This window comes from Ranitomeya imitator, chromosome 5 (assembly GCF_032444005.1).
Source record: "Ranitomeya imitator isolate aRanImi1 chromosome 5, aRanImi1.pri, whole genome shotgun sequence".
In the NCBI taxonomy this organism is placed as follows: Eukaryota; Metazoa; Chordata; class Amphibia; order Anura; family Dendrobatidae; genus Ranitomeya; species Ranitomeya imitator.
The window spans coordinates 674,456,229-674,474,796 of NC_091286.1; the positions used below are offsets into that span (position 1 = coordinate 674,456,229).

At 42.9% G+C, this 18,568-nt stretch overlaps 1 protein-coding gene across 1 annotated transcript in view; it reads right to left on the bottom strand.

Moving 5' to 3' along the window:
• Positions 1-18,568, bottom strand: part of LOC138680973 (cytochrome P450 2K4-like) — an 89,634-nt gene that overhangs the window by 32,782 nt on the left and 38,284 nt on the right. The window contains exons 4-7 of the mRNA XM_069768159.1: positions 15,329-15,489; positions 13,978-14,151; positions 9,021-9,162; positions 6,692-6,876 (exon numbers count right to left, since the gene is read on the bottom strand). Coding sequence (XP_069624260.1) covers positions 6,692-6,876; positions 9,021-9,162; positions 13,978-14,151; positions 15,329-15,489 — 662 coding nt within the window. The remainder of the gene's footprint in view (positions 1-6,691; positions 6,877-9,020; positions 9,163-13,977; positions 14,152-15,328; positions 15,490-18,568) is intronic.

Here is an 18,568-nt window from a genome sequence, read left to right on the forward strand (position 1 = left end):
AACAGAGTTCCCACGTCTCAGAGCTTGTTCTTGTTTTTTGGGTTATTGCCAGGTCACTGTATGTGCGCTGACCTCTATGTCCATTGTGGTACTGAATTACCTTTCATAACACACTCAGCACCACATGATCACCACGCTCCCACAGCGGCGTAGCCCACTCCAACGCCCTGTCCGACAAGAGAGACACAATAAATCCCACCTTAGCCCGCTCTGTAGGAAAACGTGCAGCCAGGAGCTCGAGGTGAATAGAGCACTGACTCACGAATCCCCTACAAGTTTTGCTATTTCCAGAAAATTTTTCTGGCAGCGGGAGGTGAGATAATGTCGGAACAGGGGTGGCAGTGGACAAGGTTGCTGCAGCCACGCTAGCAGCCTGAACAGCAACTGCGGTAACATCCACAGCTGAGGTTGAGCTCTCGAGAGCTGCCAACCTACCCTCCAGCTGCTGGATATACCGCAAAGATTGCTGAATGTCCGCCATTTACTAGCCAGACACTGGTGCTAGTATTCTGTTAAGGATAGCGGAAAGCACCGAGTAAATAGAGATGTTTATTGATATTGGTGCGTTCGCAGCCCGGGGTCCACCGTGCAGGAATACCTGCTGCTAGCAAACGGCGGAGCTATATGGCGGTATAGACTAAATCACTTAATTCACTGAGTAGCCGTGAAAGGAAAGCACTGTGCCCTGTTAGACTCCTCAGAGGCACAGGCTAACTGCCCAAACAGAGAGCAGTCAGTGGTCACGCAAATACACAAAACTCCTCGCCGGAGGAGCCAGCATTCTAGGGGCTTATTTCAGCCGGGTCCCTGAATACACTCAGACTCAATCTCCTCGCCGGAGGAGCCAGCATTCTAGGGGCTTATTTCAGCCGGGTCCCTGAACACACACACATGTGACCACACTGGCGCAAAGCACATAAGTTTAGACAATACTAGCGCATGGCAGTGCGGTCATGCGCAGCTTATATAGTTGCAGCACAAGAAGCTGCTACCGAAGTTTTGCCCTTTCAGGACCTTCCTGGAGGACCAATGAGATGCGCTGCAGTACCTGAGCATGTGACCCTCGACCTCCAATGGGAGACCTTGCCCTGGGCATGCTCAGTGTGTATAAATATGGACTTAGTCCCAGAGAGGCCTGCTCGCCGCAGATCAGTGCAGGGTACCATAGGAAAGCCAGGAAAGGCAGTAGTGACCCTATGCACAGAATCAGCCTCAGCGAGACGCTGGGAGCGACGTCTCCGCTGAGCAGACCCCACTGCGGCCGATGCTGAATGGGAGACCACAGCAGACACGGATCGAGATTCCCCCTGTGCAGCAGAGGAAACTCGACTCCTAACATCACTGTAATTGTACCGACCCAAAGAATAAAACTGCTTCATCCATTTTACCAAACGGGAATTGGTATAAACGGTCATTCTGCCTCACAAATATCGGAATTAAAAGCGATCAAAAAATGTCACATGCCCAAAAATGTTAGCAATAAAAACGCCAACTCGCCCCGCAAAAAATAAGACCTCACATGACTCTGTGGCCCAAAATATGGAAAAATTATAGCTCTCAAAATGTGGTAACGCAAAAAATATTTTTTGCAATAAAAAGCGTCTTTCAGTGTGTGACGGCTGCCAGTCATAAAAATCCGCTAGAAAACCCGCTAGAAAAGTAAATCAAACCCCCCTTCATCACCCCCTTTGTTAGGGAAAAATTAAAAAGGTAAAAAAAAGTATTTATTTCCATTTTCCCATTAGGGTTAGGGCTAGGGTTAGGGTTAGGGCTAGGGTTAGGGCTAGGGTTAGGGTTAGGGCTAGGGTTTGGATTACATTTACGGTTGGGATTAGGGTTAGAGGTGTGTCAGGGTTAGCGGTATGGTTAGGGTTGTGGTTGGGATTAGGGTTAGGGGTGTGGTTAGGGTTGGGATTAGGGTTAGGGTTGTGTTGAGAAATAACCAAACGAATATAGAAAAATAGAACATGAATAATTTTTGTCAACCAAAAAAGGACCAAAAAGCATGACCCTAAAATATAACTTAATTTTTATAGGTAAAAATTGACCTAGGTTAGGGTCAGGAGACAATGGTTAATCTTAACAATATAATCTTAATGCTAAAAAGGATAGAGGTAAAAAAGTGAGGAGGTGCTTTTTACCTTCCTCACCCTACCTTACCGTGGAGGTTGGCACCCTAAGTTCGATATGGCGCCCCCACTAAACGACGGCTCTCCCTTAAGACCCTAAGGGGGACTAACAAAGAAACACCATCACTAACACCAGTACATTAAAGTGCTAATGTACTTAATCAATAACACCTGCAAGGTATATTTTGATAGTTTAATATACCAACCTTTTTTTTCAGGATTATTAGTTGTATAGATCCTGATACCTTATAGCTAAGGTGCAGCTGTGAGCAAGAGTATAAGAGAGATATTCTTAGTAATTAATTACTCCTTATGTCATGTCTTATAGCTGTTCATATTTTTACGCCCGCTGCATACTCAAAAACTAAAGGACACAAATATGCCCTACAACACGAAGGTATATGTGTTTACTCAAATTTAGCAGAGTTACATCTGGGAGCACTATTATGGATCAAAGAGGTATTCCTCTAAGTTGGTAGATATTTATACTTAATATCTAATAGAATTTTAGTCAGTCATAACTATAACCTACTACCAAAAAATAAGAGGCCACAATATGTCCAAAAATAGATAATACCAGTATACTCCACAGATAGTATATTTCTTAATTATATATCACATTTTAGATATAATGCAGGGAAACAATAAATCCATATATTGATCGTGGTCATAGAAAAATAATTGTACAAGTTGTACTTATCTTATTCAGTTGCCCATCCCTGTGTGTTAGGGTTAGGGGTGTGGTTGGGGTGGTTGGGGTTAGGGGTGTGTTTGCGATTAGGGTTAGGGGTGTGTTTGCGATTAGGGTTAGGGGAGTGTTTGGGTTAAGGTTTCAGTTAGAATTGTGGGTTTCCGCTGTTTAGGCACATCAGGGGCTCTCCAAATGCAACATGGTGTTCCATCTCAATTCCAGTCAATTTTGCATTGAAAAGTCAAACGGTGCTCCTTCCCTTCCGAGCTCTGCCATGTGCCCAAACAGTGGTTTACCCTCATGTATCAGCATACTCAGGACAAATTGAACAACAACTTTTGGGGTCCAATTTCTTCTCTTACCCTTGGGAAAATAAAAAATTGGGGGCAAAAAGATCATTTTTGTGAAAAAATATGATTTTTTATTTTTACGGCTCTGCATTATAAACTTCTGTGAAGCACTTGGTGGGTCAAAGTGCTCACCACAAATCTAGATAAGTTCCTTAGGGGGTCTAGTTTCCAAAAAGGTGTCACTTATGGGGGTTTCAATGTTTAGGCACATCAGTGGCTCTCCAAACTCAACATGGCGTCCCATCTCAATTCCAGTCAATTTTGCATTGAAAAAGTCAAATGGCGCTCCTTCCTTTCCGAGCTCTGCCATGCGCCAAAACAGTGCTTTACCCCCACAAATAGGGTATCAGGGTACTTAGGACAAATTGTACAACAACTTTTGTGGTCCAATTTCTCCTGTTACTCTTGGAAAAATAAAACAAATTGGAGCTGAAGAAATTTTTTTGTGAAAAAAAGGTAAATGTTCATTTTTTTTTAAACATTCCAAAAATTCCTGTGAAACACCTGAAGGGTTAATAAACTTCTTGAATGTGGTTTTGAGCACCTTGAGGGGTGCAGTTTTTAGAATGGTGTCACACTTGATTACCCACTTGATTACACACCCCTCAAAATGACATCAAATGTGATGTGGTCGATAGAAAAAAAAATGGTGTTGTTAAAATTAGAAATTGCTGGTCAATTTTTAACCCTTATAACTCCCTAACAAAAAAACATTTCGGCTCCAAAATTGTGCTGATGTAAAGTTGATATGTGGGAAATGTTACTTATTAAGTATTTTGTGTGACATATCTCTATTATTTAAGGGCACAAAAATTCAAATTTGGAAAATTGCTAAATTTTCAAAATTTTCACCAAATTTCCGTTTTTTTTCACAAATAAAAACAGGTAATATAAAAAAAAATGTATGCCTGTTATGAAGTACAATATGTCATGAGAAAACAGTGTAAGAATCACCGGGATCCGTTGAAGAGTTCCAAAGTTATAACCTCATAAAGGGACAGTGGTCAGAATTGTAAAAATTCGCCTGGTCATTAACGTGCAAACCACCCTTGGGGGTAAAGGGGTTAAACCTGCCTCAATCACATGTATCCTCAAAAAGCCCTCTCTTGACCCATCCTCTTTATCTAGCTATTGCCCTATATCACTTCTCCCCTATGCCTCAAAACTACTGGAACAACACGTCCATCTTGAACTGTCCTCCCATCTCTCTTCCTGCTCCCACTTCGACCGCTTACAATCCGGCTTCTGGTCACACCATTCCACTGAAACTGCCCTAAGGTCACCATTGACCTATTAACTGCCAAGAGCAAGCGACACTACTTTGTCCTCCTCCTCCTGGACCTGTCCTCTGCCTTTGACACAGTGGACCATTCCCTATTATTACAGACGCTCTCATCCCTTTGCATCACAGACTTGGCCCTTTCCTGGATCTCATCATACCTAACAGACAGGACATTCAGCATCTCCCACTCACACATCACCTCCTCACTTCGCCCCCTATCTGTCAGAGTCCAGCAAGGTTCAGTCCTAGCTCCACTGCTCTTATCCATTTACACCTTTGGCCTGGGATAGCTCATAAAATCACACGGCTTTCAGTATCACCTCTATGCTGACGACACACAGATCTACATCTCTGGACCAGATATCACCACTACTAACCAGAATCCCGCAATGTCTGTCCCCTATTTTATCCTTCTTCTCTGCCAGATTTCTAAAACTTAACATGGAGAAAACAGAATTCATAATCTTTCCCCTATTTCACGCAACCCCCCCAACGAACCTATCCATTACAGTAAACGGCTGCCTACTCTCCCCAGTTGCACAAGCTCGCTGCCTCGGGTTAATCCTTGACACTGTTCTCTCCTTCAAATCACATATCCAAGCAGTTTCCACTTCCTGTTGCATTCAACTCAAAAATATTTCACAAATCCGTACATTCCTAAACCAAGAATCTGCAAAAACCCTAGTCAATGCCCTCATCATCTCCCGATTTGACTACTGCAACCTCCTGCTCTGTGGCCGCCCCTAGAACACTCTCACACACCTCCAATCTATTCTAAACTCTGCTGCCCGAATAATACACCTGTCCTCCCACTGTTCCCCAGCCTCTCCCCTCTGTCAATCCCTTCACTGGCTCCCCATTGCCCAGTCACTCCAGTACAAAACCCTAACCATGATGACCTACAAAGCCATCCACAACCTGTTTCCTCCATACATCTGTGACCTCGTCTCCTGGTACTTTCCTGCACGCAACCTCAGATCCTCACAAGATCTCCTTCTCTACTCCCCTCTTATCTCCTCTTCCCATAGTCGCATACAAGATTTCTCTTGCGCATCACCCCTACTCTGGAACTCTCTACCACATCATATCAGTCTCTTGCCTACCATCAAAACGAACCTGAAGACCTACCGCTTCCGACAAGCCTACAACCTGCAGTAACCACCGATCGACCAAACCACTGCACAATCAGCTCTACCCTCACCTATTGTATCCTCACCCATCCCTTGTAGATTGGTATATAAATAAATAAATAATAATAATAATAAAATTGTGAGCCCTCGTGGGCTGTTTCCTCTCTCCTACTGTATCAGTCGACTCGTGACTTGTATCGTTTAAGATTATTGTACTTGTTTTTATTATGTATACCCCTCCTCACATGTAAAGCGCCATGGAACAAATGGTACTATAATAATAAATAATAATAATAATAATAATAATAATAATAATAAACACTTGAAATAGATCATTCTGTTTGTAATGACTATAAATAATACAGCTCTGTCAAAAAATTAAGAGACCACCACATCAAAACCCTGTCATGGGCAGTCCAATCTACAGACCTGGAAATTGAAAACATCTTGAATATAATCAAGGGGATGATGGATAGTCACAAGCCATCAAGCAAGAAGAACTGCTTACATTTTTTGTGCCAGAAGCAGTGTGAAAGACGGGTGGAAAGAATGCCAAGATGTATGAAAGCTGTGATTAAAAATCATGGTTATTCCACAAAATATTGATTTCTGAACTCTTCTTGAGTTAAAACATTAATATTGTTGTTTCTAAATGATTCTGAACTTGTTTTCTTTTTATATTACTTGAGGTCTGAAAGCACTGTATGTTTGTTTTAAATTTTGACCATTTCTCCTTTTCAGAAAAAAATACAAAATGTATTGCTTGGAAATTCGGAGACATGTTGTCAGAAGTTTATAGAATAAATGAACAATTTACATTTTACTCAAAAATATACCTATAAAGAGAAACATCAGACAAACTGAACATTTTGCAGTGGTCTCTTAATTTTTGCCAGAGCTATATAATAAATGAGTTTCACTTTTAGTATTGAAGAACTGAAATAAATCAACTTTTTGATGATATTCTAATTTTGTGAGAAGCACCTGTTTATATGTACCTTAATGAGATGCAAATGTGTATGACTATGGAAATGTTTTAAATAAATAATATTTTGGATGGTAGACCCAAAGAAATGGGAAAATTATAGTTTTCTTGATGCTTCACTTACTTTTGGAAGATGGTAGCCTCTAAAGTTGACATCTCTTGTGGTTTCGCGTGGCAAACTCAATGGTACAATGTCTGTGAATCTCTGGGTCTCGTGTATGACTGCATTGGTGAAGGGCATTTGTAGACGATGGCTACAATTGGGTTCAGCTGCTCCAATTACTTTTGAAATTTCTTCTTGTACTTTTTCTAAAAAAAATATAATTAAGTGATTCATTGGATACTGATTGGCACAAAAAAACATTGAGAACACTCAACTACCGTATATACTCGAGTATAAGCCAAGATTTTTAGCACATTTTTTGTGCTGAAAAAGCCCCCATCATGTTATGCTTGAGTGAAGGTCCAACAAGACAGAGGGGGTGCGGCAGCGGTGGAGTAGCGGGTCACAGGAGGCAGGAGCCGGCTTCTGCGGTTAATGCTTGTGCCCACTGCTAAAAAGAAATTACTATTCACTGCTCTTTATTACAGTAGTCGCAGCCTCCGGCTGCAGCTGACGGGCAATCACGTGTGTTTGCTAATTAAGGGAATGAGTATTCACTGCTCTCCACTCCCATGGGAGTGGAGAGCAGTGAATATTCATTCCCTTTTGTAGTGGGCACACATCATCGCCTGACAGCTGCAGCAAACCAGCAGCTAAGTTTACTGTGCGTGCTATTAAAAGGCAATGAATATTCACTGCCCTTCACGCACATAGTCTCGGCATGGGGAGCAGTGAGTATTTTGGCAGCTGTCCTCGGTTTGTAAGCAGTGCATGACATCACTGCCATGCGCTGCTTACAACCATAAATCAGTTGCTGGCATTGTAACAAGACACTGCGAGGGAGCACAGGAAGGTAAGTAGGATTTTTTTAATACTTTTCTGATGCAGGCCATGTATACCAGGATAGGGATGAGGTGGCAATGCATACCAGCATAAGAATGAGGAGGCCATGCATCCAAGGCATGCGATGAGGAGGCGATGCATACCAGGATAGGGATGAGGAGGCCATGCATACCAGGATGAAGATGAGGAGGCCGTGCATACCATGATGGGGATGAATGGGCAATGCATACCAGGATGGGATGAGGAGGCCGTGCATACCATGATAGGATGAAGGGGTCATGCATATTAGGATAAGGATGAGGAGGCCTTGCATACCAGGATGGGGTTGAGGAGGCCATGCATACCAGGATGGGGATGAGGGGGCCAGGAATACCAGGATGGGGTTGAGGAGGCTATGCATACCAGGATAGGGATGAGGAGGCCATGCATACCAGGATGGGGATGAGGGGGCCATGCATATCAGGATAGAGAGGAAGGGGCCATGCATACCAGGATGGGGATGAGGAGGCCATGCATACCAGGATGGGGATGAGGGGGCCATGCATACCAGGATGGGGATGAGGAGGCCATGCATACCAGGATAGGGATGAGGGGGGCAGGCATATTAGGATAGGGATGAGGAGGCCTTGCATACCAAGATGGGGATGAGGAGGCCATGCATACCAGGATAGGGATGAGGAGGTCATGCATACCAGGATGGGGGTGAAAAGGCCATTCATACCAGGATGGGGATGAGGAGACTATGCTTACCAGGATAGGGATGAGGGGGGCGTGTATACCAAGATAGGGATGAGGGGGCCATGCATACCAGGCTTATACTCAAGTCCTTAAGTTTTCAGTTTTTGCCGCAAAATTAGGTTTCCTCTGGATATTCCAGTTTTTTCCCACACTACCTACTGATAGGGGATGTAGGCAGTGATGACAATATCTGTACAGTGCTGCAGAAAATGTTAACATTGTATAAGCAAGCATAATAAATATTAACTTTTGGTGCATCTTTACTCCAGTGGAATACAGGTCGTACAACAGTATTAATTAATTTTTCCATAATAAATGAGTTGTCCGGTCATCTGCTTAAAATCTGCAGTCACTTTATGTGACTTCAGACTTATGAATGCTTACAGAATGCACACGATTTAGATAGATTACAACTAGACTTGCTTGGCCTCACTCAATACAAAAGAATTGAGCTAAGCCACAGTTTTCTAGTTGGAAATCGCATACAAATTGCACACTTGTGGTCACCACCCTGTTCCGTCAAAAATGCCCAAGAATCCTGACAGCGTATAGTGAGCAACCTGCAAGCATTAAGAAATCTTTTTGCAAAAGACTAACCAACTTTGACCCTATAAACAGTTTTGGACTTTGCTATATTTTTGAAATAAATCAATCACAAGTACATTTTCTTGTCCTAAGCCCAATCCATTAACCCTTACCATGTCCATAAGTTGTTTTTCCTAGTTTGTATGAAATTATTGCGCAAGCCATGCTATCCTAAATAAATTACCTTGATAATGAGGATATTTAATCATCATCAGTATACCCCAACGGATTGTGGTAGATGTGGTCTCTGTCCCCGCAGTAAAAATAGATCTTATCAAACCGGTCAGGTTGTCATTATGAAAATAGGACTGGGCATTTGCCTTTTCCTAAAATATCCAAAAATAAAAGTTTTAGATTATTTTTTCTAATATTTCCATTTGAAAATTTCTAATGAGACTTTTAGCAATTACTTATTAAGACATATCATTGCAAACTAGATAATCTTGGACCTTTAAATGGAAGAATTGAAAAACAAAAAAGAAAGTAGCCAACTATGTTTTTCAGGTTACAGTGGGGAGGTTGAAAATGCAGATCCTAGTTCATCATTGAATTTCCACCAGTTTTTTTTTTACATGAAATATAAATCGAATGTGTCCTCATTGCCATTACAAAAGCTGCTTTTTAATACACTAAAGCATCCTGACCCAAAGAATAATTAACAGATGTAGAGAATTTCACTGCGGTGAATTTGGCCCAGCTGTGAATGCAGCCTCAGTGACCTGCGGTAACCTCGATGAGGACACCGCTGCTCATTAATGCTGTGCTTGCAGCAGCTCATTCATCAGTGGTTCTCAGGCTGGATGGTCAAATCATGTCACCCTCCATGTTGAAAACTATTTATCCCCCAGACATGGATTACAGCATGGGACAGAACGTCGGATAGGTGAGGGATACTGTTTTTTTTATTTTTATTAATTTATTACAGGAGACAAGGGATTCGATGGAATGGACGTTAGATGAATATAACTGTGTTTATTATTTTTAAATAAAAAAGGAAAAGTGTGGTTTGTTTTTATTTCAAATAAAATACATTATTCTGGCTGTGTCTTAATTTACCATTAGTGATGAGAGAGTGTAGTCGTTGCTGGGGTTTTCCCGAGCAGGCTCGGGTGATCTCCGAGTATTTGTTAGTGCTCAGAGACTTAATTTTCCTCGCCTCAGCTGCATGATTTATGGCTGCTGGACAGCCTGAATACATGTATGAAGTCCTCAGAGACTCGGAGACCACCCGAGCGTGCTCAGGAAAACCCGAGCAAAGAGTATACTCACTCATCACTATTTACCATGTAACTATTGGATTAGTAATGAATATAGACACATCTCCACTACTAATCCGTGGGCTTGATGTCACCAGAAAATACAAAGGTGACATCAACCCCACAAATATGAACCTCTCTTGCCACCGCTACAGGGCAAGTAGGAAGAGCAGGGCAAAGCACAAAAATTGGCACATCTAATGGTTGTGCCTTTTCTGAGGCAGCTGTGAGCTGCTATTTTTATTCAGGAGGGTCAATATCCATGGTTCATTACCAGCTGAGAATACCAGCCCCAAGCTGTCTGCTTTAGCAAGGCTGGTTGTCAAGAATGATAATAATAACAATGATAATAATTTAAAAAATAATAATAATAATTTAAAAAAAAGCTTGGGGAATCCTCTACTCTTGAAAACCAACCTTGCTAATACGGACAGATGAGGGTTGCAGCCCGCAGCTGTCCGTTTTGCCTGGATGATTATCAAAAACACAGGGGAACTCACAGGATTTTTTTATTATTATTTATTTAAAGTGCAGGCACCAGGTGATGAATATTCCCATTAGCTGCTGTCTGCTCTCACTGTTATTAGGGGCAGAAGGCCTCGGTTAATGGGAGCAGTTGTCCCATCAGCCGACACAAGTGACTGGAGGTAAACTTTATACCTCAAATCCCAGCTGCGGGTTCATGCTGTCATTTGACAGCGTGGGAACTCCGGCTGTCTGACTGGCGGTAATAATTTTACTGCCAATCAGAAGCAGTGTTTACTGCGCTATCATGTACATGACTGCATGGCAAACATTGAACGTTCGGACCCCCCATTCAAGTGAATGGGGTTCAGGTTCGGGTTCTGGTACCCGAACCTGAACTTTTTTTAAACTGTTTGGCCAAACCCGTGAGACCCGAACATCCAGAGTTCCACCCATCTCTAACAGGGACACCATATTATGTACATAAGAGTCCTTTTGAGGTGAAAATTCTTATAAAATGGGTTTTTAATTTGTGAAGAGACTTTGAGTGCAAAGCTAAAGACCCTGTGGCAGTCTGGAATCTACCCAGTCACCTGCAGCACAAATTCAGGAGTTGTTGGCTATATTGGGACCTGGAGCCTCAAGTGGTGAAAGAGCTTGTGTTATGGAATCAGTTTGGGGAGTTCCAGTACCCCTACAGCCAGCATCGGACCCTAACCCCATGGTAATCCCCCAACAAGGAATGCAGCTCCGCTACAGAAATGTGCCAGTGTTTAATGAGTCCAACACCGAAGTCGATAAACATCTGCAAGAATTTATGACTTTAATGCTGATGCACCAGGTGCTCATATCAAACTGGGCTAAATATCTGTGGACTAATTTGACTGGTCGGGCTCGGCATGCTGCCCGGTCACTTGGGCTTCAATACTGCCAGGATTATGGAACTATTAAGAACACCCTGCTGGCACTTTTTACCATCACCCCTGAGAGGTATCGCATCAAGTTCCAGACATTGTCTCACCAAGGGGTCTCCTATATAGAATTTGGCAGTCAACTCCGGAGACACTGCAACCACTGGCTTGACAGTTGGGCTGCCCACTCTGTTGCAGCCCTTCGGGACATGATTGTGCTTGAGCAACTTAGGGAGAAGATGGCCCTAGAAATTTGAGAATGGATAGTTGACCAGAAGCCAGACACTCCAGAGCAAGCAGCCCTATTGGCTGAAGAATTTACAGCCAACCAACCCCACTAGAGACCCGATGTTCCCATCAATCCAAGAACATCCTTCAACCAAAGTTTTGACTCACAACCAGGACCAAGGGTTAGCAACAGTACCCGTGAGTTGACCAACCCACGGCACTGCTATACATGTGGGTGCCTTGGACACATTGCCAAAGATTGTTTCCAGTGCCGGGGCCTCATGCCTGGAGCCCGATTGCCAGCTCAGCCAGTCAACATCTGCCAACACGAGCCAGCAGGGTTGGAGGGATGCTATTCCCAGGATACACCAGCAACAGTGATATATCCTGTCCATACTACACAGCAGATTGGCCAGCCTACACCCGCCAACCTCCTATGCCACATCCAGCCAGTCAAGGTCAGTGATATCCAGGCCCAGGGACTTCGGGACACTGGGTCCTCTATCACAGTGGTCTGCCCAGATATTGTCCCACCTGAACACCATTTACCATGTCGCCAAGTGACCATCTCCCTTGCTGGAGGTCAGCGCTTGGACATCCCTCTAGCCCCATGCGGCTGGACTGGGGTACTGACCAGGGAGAAGTTGAAGTGGGACTCATGGACGACCTCCACACACCGGTTATTTTGGGTTATGACCTCGGACAAGGACTGTCCAGCCAATATGTTACTGTCGTCACCTGAAGCCAAGCCAAGAAACACCCTGATGTGGATCCTTCTGCCACCCATACCAAGAATGACCAACACTCCAAGCCCCCACCAACCCCCTATGAGCCGACGGTGGTAAGTACACTTGACCAGACTTTTGTCATTGACTGGGGGAGACAGATTACAAAGAGTTTAGGAAAGCCCAACTGACAGATCCCACCCTAGAATTTGCCCACAGTACAGCCACTCGACCTGGGGAAACAAATCAGGGAGAGGTGTATAGATGGTAAAATGGACTGCTATATAGGGAAAACCCCGCATCATGCCCAGAGAAACCTTTAACCTATGTCCATGAGCTCTTGGTGCCCTAGCAGTATCGGCTCCAACTCCTGCGCTTGGCACATGATGTTCCTGCAGCTGGGCACATGGGGGTGAGAAAGACCCAGGCTCGACTACTTCGTAGTTTCTTATGGCCAAAGGTCGCTCAAGAGGTGCGGAGATAGCGAGCCTCTTGTCCAGTTTGTTAACGGATGGGGGGAGCACCCTGTCGTGCCCTGCTCCAATCCATGCCCTTGATAGGTGAACCCTTCCAGAGGGTAGCCATTGATTTAGTGGGTCCTTTAGCTATCCCCAGCCACAGTGGAAAGAGGTTCATCCTCACCCTGGTTGACTTTGCCCACCGGCTATCCGGAGGCTGTTGCCCTGTCATCCATAGATGCAGAGCACATGGCTGCTCAAGCTCTACTGGACATTCTTAGTCAAGTAGGGTTTCTACAGGAGGTATTGACTGACCAGGGGACCCAATTCCAAAGCAAGCTGATTCAGACGCTCTGGGAAAATCCTGGTGTCTGCCTCATGCGTACCACCCCCTACCACCTCGAAACTAATGGGCTTTGTGAACGTTTCAATGAAACGCTCACGCATTTCATTAGTTGGTATGTGGAGTCTGAGAGAGGGGACTTGGAGAAAAACCTGCGGCAGCTCCTGTTTGCCTACCAGGAGGTGCCACAGGATTCTACCGTTTTTCTCCTTTTGAATTGCTGTATGGCACATAGGGTACACATCGGACGCAGCTGAAAGAACACAGGACTGCTCACGGATACATCCCTATGCTTGTCATTACCTCCTCTCTGCATGCATACCACAGATGGAGTAGCGACCCTGGGAGCTCTGACATAACATCTACCATTATCTTGGTGAGTTAGCGGAAGGGTGAGGCCCTGTAATGTGCACCATTTTGGTTTAATTGCTGAGATTGTTCTGTTTGCTATTGTGTGTCGTGGTTCAATAAAGTATTGCCACACTGTTTTACCTTAACCTTGTGTTGTCTGTGTAGTGCATTGCCCACCAGGAGATAGAGCGGGCGTTCAGTGGTAAGAGCCTTGGTCAATGCAGTCTTGCTAAAGACAGCCGGGCCAGTGGACATGAGCACTGACCCCGTTTCTTCATAAGTAGGTATTCGGTATAAATGCCTAACTTTACTGTTTGGGTTGGCATATCTCTATTCCCTATATTAAGGAAAATAACAATGAATTGACAAGTGTGTCAGCAGTCCTAGACAAAAAAATAGTGTACCATTCTCTGCTTTGCAAGAAATACATCAATGAAGCTTCGCTGATCATTCATGTCCAACTCTTTAAGATTCTTCATAAATGTGCCTTGAATGAACGTATGCAGCTCCTTGACATTCTTCTGAAATCTTTTGTGGCTTCCCGGTAAAATTCCCAGAACTGGATATAAATTGTATAACTGGAATGATAAAATGTAGAAAAAAAATGTATAAAGTAAACCATACATGATAGTGTAAAACAACATGGACACCTCTCCTAATATATGTATGCTGGAATTACAGATCTGCTAGTTCTGCCCTGGTCACCTGTAAGTGTTATTATAGTGAAGTTTTTAGTAGTAACAACAGTTGAAAGGGTTGTTTCTAGTGTTCAGACACTCTGAGGTCTCTTACAACTGTATCCATTCCCTTTCAAGTTACTTGGAACAAGCACAATCTTAGTAATGTCAACATATTTATTTATTTTTCTTTCCGCAATATTGGTGGCTTGCTTAAACTTAAATGCATAGATAAAGTGTTACTGAATTGCAGCAGCACTATAAACATACTCGTAAAGCAAGCAACTTTGTTTCCCTTCCTGGTCATGCTTCACAGACAAAAAAAACTTTGCAATGCCTCACCCTTACAATTAAATCTTTGTTATTCTCTTTCCGCACATCCTACTCTTTCTTACAGTTCTGCTGTCACACATGGTTTTTACAGTTTTTCAGTGATTTATGGCTTTCTCTCCCCATATTTATGGATAAGCTGTGAGTTGTGATGTTGCTTTACTATCCAGATTCACCACAGAATGGCTGCTGCATTCTCCGCTTCAGCTTTTACACAGGCTATGATACTAACTGCTGTATATATGGGCTTTAACATGTGATGACGGTAGCTGCAAAGTATTATTTGTAGAAAAAGAGACCTGATTCACATCAAATAAACTTGCTCATATATATATATATATATATATACACACACATATATATATATATATATATATATATATATATATATATGTATTATTTGTAGAAAAAGAGACCTGATTCACATCAAATAAACTTGCTTATATACATATATATATATATATATATATATATATATATATATATATACCCAAAGTATGAAATATCCACAGTATAAGATATAACTTGTGAAGGTCATTCCTGAGAACATGTCTCCAAGGGCATGTCAGATCTTCCATCACAGAATTGGAAGTTTTTGTTGCTGACCCTAATTGGTAGCTTTTGAGCAAACCACATTAAATTATCCATAGGTAGAACTGTCCATTGCCATTATATAATGACATTTATATTAGAAATAGTACATTATAAGAAAATAAAACAAGAAAAATAGTAAGAAGGGTAACCTAACTAAAATCATTTTGTCTGCCAGAAGCCGAATATTTTCATTAATTAAATCCAAGAGCCTGTTAAATTGTGGATCTTCATAATCCATACGATTCCCAAGTAACATTGAGACGATGATATTGGAAACTGCTGAGGATATGATCCTGGTGTTATCAAATGGCTCTCCTGGAAATACAGAAATACAGATTATAAAATATGTTCATCCTCCTATAAAACATATTGCAGATTAGACCATTTACCTTTTTTTAATTACCAAAGTTGGGAAAATAGTCTCAGCTAAATGTGTCAGAATTTAAGCTCAACTGTTGTAAGAAAAATGAAAAACATATGTGTCCAATTTTGAGAAGAAAAATCATAAATGGCACTCTGGTGTAGATAGATGAGGTGCCTGAGCCAATCTGTACAAGTAACATAGCAACGTAGTAACATAGTAACATAGTTAGTAAGGCCGAAAAAAGACATTTGTCCATCCAGTTCAGCCTATATTCCATCATAATAAATCCCCAGATCTACGTCCTTCTACAGAACCTAATAATTGTATGATACAATATTGTTCTGCTCCAGGAAGACATCCAGGCCTCTCTTGAACCCCTCGACTGAGTTTGCCATCACCACCTCCTCAGGCAAGCAATTCCAGATTCTCACCGCCCTAACAGTAAAGAATCCTCTTCTATGTTGGTGGAAAAACCTTCTCTCCTCCAGACGCAAAGAATGCCCTCTTGTGCCCGTCACCTTACTTGGTATAAACAGATCCTCAGCGAGATATTTGTATTGTCCCCTTATATACTTATACATGGTTATTAGATCGCCCCTCAGTCGTCTTTTTTCTAGACTAAATAATCCTAATTTCGCTAATCTATCTGGGTATTGTAGTTCTCCCATCCCCTTTGTTAATTTTGTTGCCCTCCTTTGTACTCTAGTTCCATCATATCCTTCCTGAGCACCGGTGCCCAAAACTGGACACAGTACTCCATGTGCGGTCTAACTAGGGATTTGTACAGAGGCAGTATAATGCTCTCATCATGTGTATCCAGACCTCTTTTAATGCACCCCATGATCCTGTTTGCCTTGGCAGCTGCTGCCGGGCACTGGCTGCTCCAGGTAAGTTTATCATTAACTAGGATCCCCAAGTCCTTCTCCCTGTCAGATTTACCCAATGGTTTCCCGTTCAGTGTGTAATGGTGATATTGATTCCTTCTTCCCATGTGTATAACCTTACATTTATCATTGTTAAACCTCATCTGCCACCTTTCAGCCCAAGTTTCCAACTTATCCAGATCCATCTGTAGCAGAATACTATCTTCTCTTGTATTAACTGCTTTGCATAGTTTTGTATCATCTGCAAATATCGATATTTTACTGTGTAAACCTTCTAACAGATCGTTAATAAATATGTTGAAGAGAAAAGGTCCCAATACAGACCCCTGCGGTATCCCACTGGTCACAGCGACCCAGTTAGAGACTATACCATTTATAACCAGTAGTAGTAGTAGTAGAAAAACTCGACACTCAAGAGGATATGTTGCAAAACATTGTGAATTGATTTACAATGAATCAGTCTGTAGATAACAGCTGGTAGATATAACATTTCGGTCCGCATGGACCTTCATCAGATAAATGCTGTATTGGTGTGGTGGAGAGTGAGTTAAGGTACCGTCACATTTAGCGATGCTCCAGCGACATAGACAACGATCCGACCTAAACTAGATCGCTGCAGCGTCGCTGTTTAGGTTGCTGTAGAGACGTCAAACACAGCAACTCCAGAACGATGCAGGAGCGATCCAGTGACGTTACGGCGACTCACTTATCGTTCTCGCTGGTTTTTAGCTCCGTGAAAAAACATTGCAGGCATCGTTGCTTTTGCTGTCAAACATGACGAATCACGCCGACCTGACAACCAAATCAAGTTCTGGACTTTCAGCTACGACCAGCGATGTCACAACGGGATCTTGATCGCTGCTGCGTGTCAAACACAACGAGATACGCTATCCAGGACGCTGCAACGTCACGGATCGCTGTCATTCTCGTTGTAAAGTTGCTCAGTGTGAAGGTACCCTAATTGAACATCACTGGGGCTAGTGAAAATTATACGGAGTAAAGCTAGAAAAATGTGTAGGTATGTCTGCGCTGGAGTATGGTGGCAAGATCCACTAAGAGGAAGTGCTTCCTGACAGTGGCTCTTCCCACTATACCTTCCCACCACAATAATACAGCATTTATCTGATGAAGGCCTGTGGGGACTGAAACGTTATATCTACCGGACTGATAAATTGTAAATAAATATTTTACAACATAACTGTCATGATCCAGTTCTGAGCTTATGTTCATCTTTTTTCTCTATGGACTGGTCATGTGGGAGTTAATCCTCTCTGCCTCACTTTGAAACTGGCTGAGCTATTTAAGTTCTCTGCAGCCTGTGGGTCAGTGTCAGCTATAGTTCATGCTGCATAGTTTGAGCACCTGACCTGGATTCCTGTACTAGTGTTCCTCTTTGCCTCTGACTGCCTGCACCCGTTTCTGACTTGCTCCGACCTTTGGCCTGTACCCCGACTCCATCTTATGTCTCACGTTTTGGTTACCACGTTCCCGGTAGGCTCTGACGTTTTGCTTGTCCCCGACTATTCTCTGCTCGCCCCTTCTGTACGGCGCTGCTATCTCTGTGTATGACCTTGGCTTGTCTCACGTCTCTTTCATTACCTGTGACACCTGTGTTGTTGTTCAGTGTTGCTGCGCTGTGTGTACAACCTCCTTTCCTTAACCAGCAACCCCTGGTGGAGGTTGCTCTATACTGCACTGCAGCAGCACTTTACAATATCCTCTTGAGTGCAGAGTTTACTACTAATTCTGTGTCCAATTTTGTGTTTCGGATACTATTATCTTAGCTTTACTTGAGATTTTTGAATAGTGTATGCAAAAAGAAGAGATGGCTCACAGTGCATCAAAAATGGCCAAAATGTGCTCAAGTGTGCCATAGAACACAAATGCTTCACCTATGCAAGCCTTGTTTTGTGTTTTCTTAAGTGTGAACTGCATGGCTGTGAACAAGGCTGGAGTCACACACAATGTATAAAAAATCTGTCCGATTTTGTCTGCCGAGAATCGCACAAATGTTCTCCGTATGGTGAGCCGTATCTCATCCCTGTGCGATGCCAGGATGCGCTTTTTTCTCAAAAAAGTATCCGTGTGTCATCCGTGTGTCATCCGTATGGTGAGATTTCCTCACACACTTGCAAAATGAGCAAAT